Source organism: Rhodamnia argentea, chromosome 4, assembly GCF_020921035.1.
Source record: "Rhodamnia argentea isolate NSW1041297 chromosome 4, ASM2092103v1, whole genome shotgun sequence".
Lineage (NCBI taxonomy): Eukaryota > Viridiplantae > Streptophyta > Magnoliopsida > Myrtales > Myrtaceae > Rhodamnia > Rhodamnia argentea.
In genome coordinates, this window is record NC_063153.1 from 16012855 (window position 1) to 16017793 (window position 4939).

Consider the following 4939-nt stretch of genomic DNA (forward strand, 5'->3'; position numbering starts at 1 on the left):
TTGTGTCTTTTGCCCTTATATAATTTATAAATGTTTCCAGGGCTCTTCTATGGTCTCTCGCGTCCTCACCCTATTTAGTTGTGCTCAACTCAATTTTTAACATTTGACATTTATGTTCCCATTTATTCCGCAAAAAATGAATGATTTAGAAAATATTTTCCAAAATATAATCGTTTATGTTGCTTAAAGTCATTAGTCAATGAAAACCAAGTTAATTATCGAAAAATAATTTAAATATATTCATGAACGCCAAAAAAAATATTTGTAATTTTTGTAAGCAATACAAGACATCATTTCTAGGAAGATATTTTTTTGTGAAACAAATGGAGCCTAGATAATTTCCACATAATATAAATTGCATGGTAAGGCATTTTCCATAATAAATAACGACAAAATGAATCTGAGTACTACAAAAACAGGGTATGACAAGGGGTAAGCAGCATAATCTCAAAGCTAATTGCCTCCAAAAAAGATCATGAAATGAGAATAGCTATTAAGCACCAAAATCACAGATACTTTTGAGCCTGATAACAAGCGTCGGATCCAGAGTTATGCATAAGTTTTGTGGTTTCACTGCGTCTATACTAAAGCTCAGACAAGTAACATTTCAGAAAGTTTTGTCTGAAGAAGGTCCATTGCTCCTTTCAGGGCTGTATATTCCAGCTTCTTGAAGCACATAATGTCTTTCCGACGATTCTCACATCACTTGTGTCTTAATTCATGTTGATTTGCGGGTTTAAACCGCATTTGTTCATCTCGTCATAAACGAACCAGAATCTAGCTGATAATGTATGTGGAAAGGGCTTTCTTTTCAGTTACTATGAGGAAGCTGGACAGTAACACTGCTTATGAAGCATTAAAATGTCGGTAAAGGAGCATCACGACGCACGTTATAGCAAGATAAAATCAACAGAATCTGCTCTTGAATGAGTATGAGGGTTGAGCAAAACCTTAAAGCTTCCGACAGGGCATTTAATACATGTCGCTATTCCTGGAGAGGTGGGCTTTAAATTGAAGAATGCCAGCATCTTCCGCAATGATACTCATCTAATAACCTTTGCATCGCGTTGCTTCAAGAAGAGAGAAAGGTGATCAATGGAGGCACTACCTCTGGCAATCCAGTAGTGACATACTCTGTTCTTCTGCTCTTTTGCCATGGAAAAGGTACAGGAGGCGTCAATAGAGTCCCTGGATCAAATTGTGGACTTCTGTTTAGAGGAAGCCGAGTATTATGGAAACGAACATGTCCTCATGTAATCACTGCAGCAAGATCTGTTTGTTACTACATGAGGAATTTCGAAGTGAAATTCTAACACAAGATAACAAGGAGCAGACAAAATATCCTCGTAATACCCAACTGGAGATTCAGTTAGTCGTACAATCATATGCCCTCAAAGATTCGGTAACGCATTTCTACTGCTAGAATGTCAGAACTAACAACGATAGAACAAGATTCTTCACTGACAGAACTGTTCAAGCAGAAAACTGGGACTATTGAGAACTCATGTGTTGAAGCTTTTCATCATGCTGATGACAATTCTTCCGGGACTACAAGCTAAGGCTTTTAACATTGAGGTCTGCTAGAAACATATCATCGGGACCATGTATCTGACAATTATAAAGGACAGATGTACATCGCTAGATCTCAATAGAACTTAGGAAAACGCACCATACAATTCTCTTGCTACAAGTTAAAGATTTGCTACTATATAGTGAATTACTGCCTACCCAACGGAATGATAGTATCTGAAAAGACCAAGTTTCTGAGCTCCAACAAGTGTTCGCCATCTGATATATGGAGCGAAAGACGAAGATTAGAAATCAATGCTTCTTGCTCCCAACTTAGAGGTCCCGATGCATACAATGCCTCTAATGTGCAACGATATGCATGTAACTCTAATCTGTGGATTTCGGCCTCCAACACCTGTTCTTTATTCTGCCAACCAAGAGATGCCATCTCATTGGCATAACTATTAACATCGTCAAAAGGGTCTGCAGAAAAGTCACTGGATGATTTGCTAGCAACAGTACAACTTCCAACTGAGCATGTCACGCGGTCAGCATCATCAGATCTTGATTGTAATGGATAAGGACGATCAACATCTGGTTTCATTCCACATTTGTCTACTTTGGATAATACAGCTCCTTCTTTCTTTGAGTAGGCACATACAGTGTATTCGCCACAAGTTTCTTGCCGAAATACCGCCAAATCAAACTTTTCTGCTGGTGTAGATCGAGTTGCACTGACTGGGTAACATCTTCCTTCTTTGTCAATTGCTCTATGTTTCTTTGAAGCTCCAGCAGGTGATTCAACCCTAGAACAGCCATATGGGGATTCTGTTTTCAAAGTATCATGGGACTCCTCAAATACTGGTCTCTTTTTTATAGGAATGCAGCCATCTCTAATAGATGCTTTCATCCTTACATTTGCAATTTGAATAGTGTGGCTGGGACTTTGACCGTGCGTCAAGTCTTGACATAGATTGCCTCTCCGGTCATCAGTAATGGCTGAAATCTACAGATCAAGAAAAATGCCAGTAAAAACTCAAATCTGCTAAAGCATAGAAATATGCCGTATCATAACGAATCTATTCAAACAACTGCCTCAAGTGATGAGAGATGCTTGAAGAATAATAAGCATAAAGAAATATACGACTCTCACAGCTAATAGACCTGCCAAGTGCCAACTTCAAAAGTTGCCAGCACGGCGGATACGAAAACCACCCTATGTGTTTGCATATTAGACTTAAGCAACAGCCCATGACTAAAAATCAACTTGATCTATTGTATTCAATGGTCAACTTGATATGCTGACTATGGTTAACCAGCAAATTAAGAAGAAAGAAGATAAATGACCAAAGAAAATTTAGCTCCAGTACACATTTACAATTAACCAATGTTCACTATGCATAAAGGGAAGATAAACCCCACAGCACTTGCAAGATGAAAATGCAAGCAAAGTTTTGTGGCCTCACCTGTCCGATCACAATCCACCTGCCATCTTTCCATGACTGCCTCGCCCTTATGTGAGCATTGCCAACACCAAACTCCCTAGATGATCCGAGCAATCTCACCAAAAAGTTACTTCGCCCAAGGACCTTCAACACTATCGCCATTTTCCAGGAGAAATTCTCAAAAACCTCCACGATATCACCTGGACCCCACATGTGCGACATCTGCAGTGCAGGTGGGCAAGGTCTGATCGCCTTTCCAGATACCGTCTCCATTGTAGCCTCACCGGATGCGCTCCCATAGCTGCAGTATTGAACTGTAAAAGTATGGCCGTCACCACAAGTTACTTCAGCACATTGCCAGGAACCCACGGGCATCTCCTTCGTGCTCCATACTTCCACTTTACTTCCTCTCTTGAATCTCATGGTCATGTTTGTCCCCTCAAATTCCAGCAGAAGGAACCTATCGCCCAGTAAACACAGAGTATAAGATATTAAACACAGTAGCTGAACAAGTAGATCAATCACCAAAATCGGTGTAACATTTGGAACCGTCTCACGGACAGACATTATCAACAGAACATCTTAGCTGTTTCAGGAAAAAAAAAAAACACTATAAGGTACAAGAACAGTATAATCCTTTAACTCCAAAAAAAAAAAATGTGCAGAGATTTTTCGCTACGCATTAACAGTGAGCCAAAAGAAAAGGAGCACTGAGAAGGATTCTTCAAAACCTGATAAAAAAATCACCATCACCATCATATTCCTTGTTTCTCAGAATTCTAAACATAGAAAACTAAAAACAAATACGAAAAAGCAGAAGAAAATGTTCAGGAATGATGACTTATATTCCTAAAATAAAAGCAAGACTTGGTCAAAGCATCTCATGTTTCCAGCTGCCTATATCAAATAAAATAAATCAGAACTCCTAATTTTTTCTTCTCCTTCTTCTTCTTCTTCCTCTTCCTCTTTTCATCTAGCTGATCAAACAAAGCAACGCGCAAGTTACTGCCATAAGCACAATCTCCAGAATTGAAGCTAAGAAAAATCATCACCAACGTCGATCATCAAGCTTTTGGCTTCAAAAGATCTTGAATTAGACAAAAAAATTTTTTTTTTTTCGCTTCCCTCGATTTTAAATTTGACAACGAACACCCAGAAAAAGATAAAGGAAAAGAAAAGAAAACAGAGGAAAAATATTGCTCTGCTTGCTTCCTCTCTCTCTCTCCCTCAGAGACACCAAAGATAGAGTCAAACACGTTCTACTCAAAACACCGCCGATTGCAACAGCTTCCCAATGAAATCGCCATTACTTCGAATATTCCAAACCCAAAATTAGACAAACAAATGACGAAGAAGAAGAGCACGGAACAGATTGAACCAGAAGACCCAGAAATCAACGAGTTCGAAGGAGATGAAACCCAAAAAAAAAAAAAAAAAAAAGATGCAGACGAGGACGTACCGACTCTGTTCTTGATTTCGATGAGAAAGGCACAAATTTTCGACACACTCTTGTTTCTTGTTTCTGAATTCTGATGTGTTCAAAATTGAATCCCAAATCCACCCCACGAAAAAGGTCGCCCCCTAATCATTTTTTGATGGGTAGTTTTATAATTAATTAATTTGATCTAAGAGATCAAAATATTAATTTTAATGGTGATTATGGTAGGCTTTCCGTGCCAACTTGCCAGACTGCCCAAGAAGAGAGACTGTTGATGTGGAATTGAGCTTCTTTTTTTTTTTAAATGAAAAAAAAACTCAATATATCTGCCACCTAATTCACTTTCAAGAAAGTAAGAAAATTTTTTGTGTTTATATAATGTTATATACTTCATCTTGATCAAATGTTATTTATGGAGCCTTTATAAAATCTAATCGAGTCGATTAAATTCCCTAACTCGATCTGGTCGAAAATTAGGTGAAACCCCAAAAGAGGGGGGGAAGGAGCGTCCCTCAAATATATTGACAAATTTGCTAAATTAGTTTAG

General features: G+C 38.4%; 1 protein-coding gene across 4 annotated transcripts; it reads right to left on the bottom strand.

Moving 5' to 3' along the window:
• Positions 1–788: 788 nt before the first annotated feature.
• On the bottom strand, positions 789–4673 carry LOC115756970. 4 transcript variants are annotated; one of them, XM_048278167.1, is made up of 4 exons: positions 4414–4673; positions 2976–3414; positions 1925–2515; positions 789–1260 (listed from the first exon to the last, which is right to left on the bottom strand). In XM_048278167.1, exons 2-4 carry the CDS (start codon positions 3381–3383, stop codon positions 1258–1260), a joined length of 1002 nt encoding a protein of 333 aa, XP_048134124.1. In that variant the 5' UTR covers positions 3384–3414; positions 4414–4673; the 3' UTR covers positions 789–1257. The 4 variants fall into 4 exon arrangements, with proteins under 4 accessions (XP_048134124.1, XP_048134123.1, XP_030552847.2 ...); XM_048278166.1 differs by lacking the exon at positions 789–1260 and having other exon boundaries at positions 1474–2515; positions 4418–4673; XM_030696987.2 differs by lacking the exon at positions 789–1260 and having other exon boundaries at positions 1474–2515; positions 4414–4672.
• Positions 4674–4939: the final 266 nt, after the last annotated feature.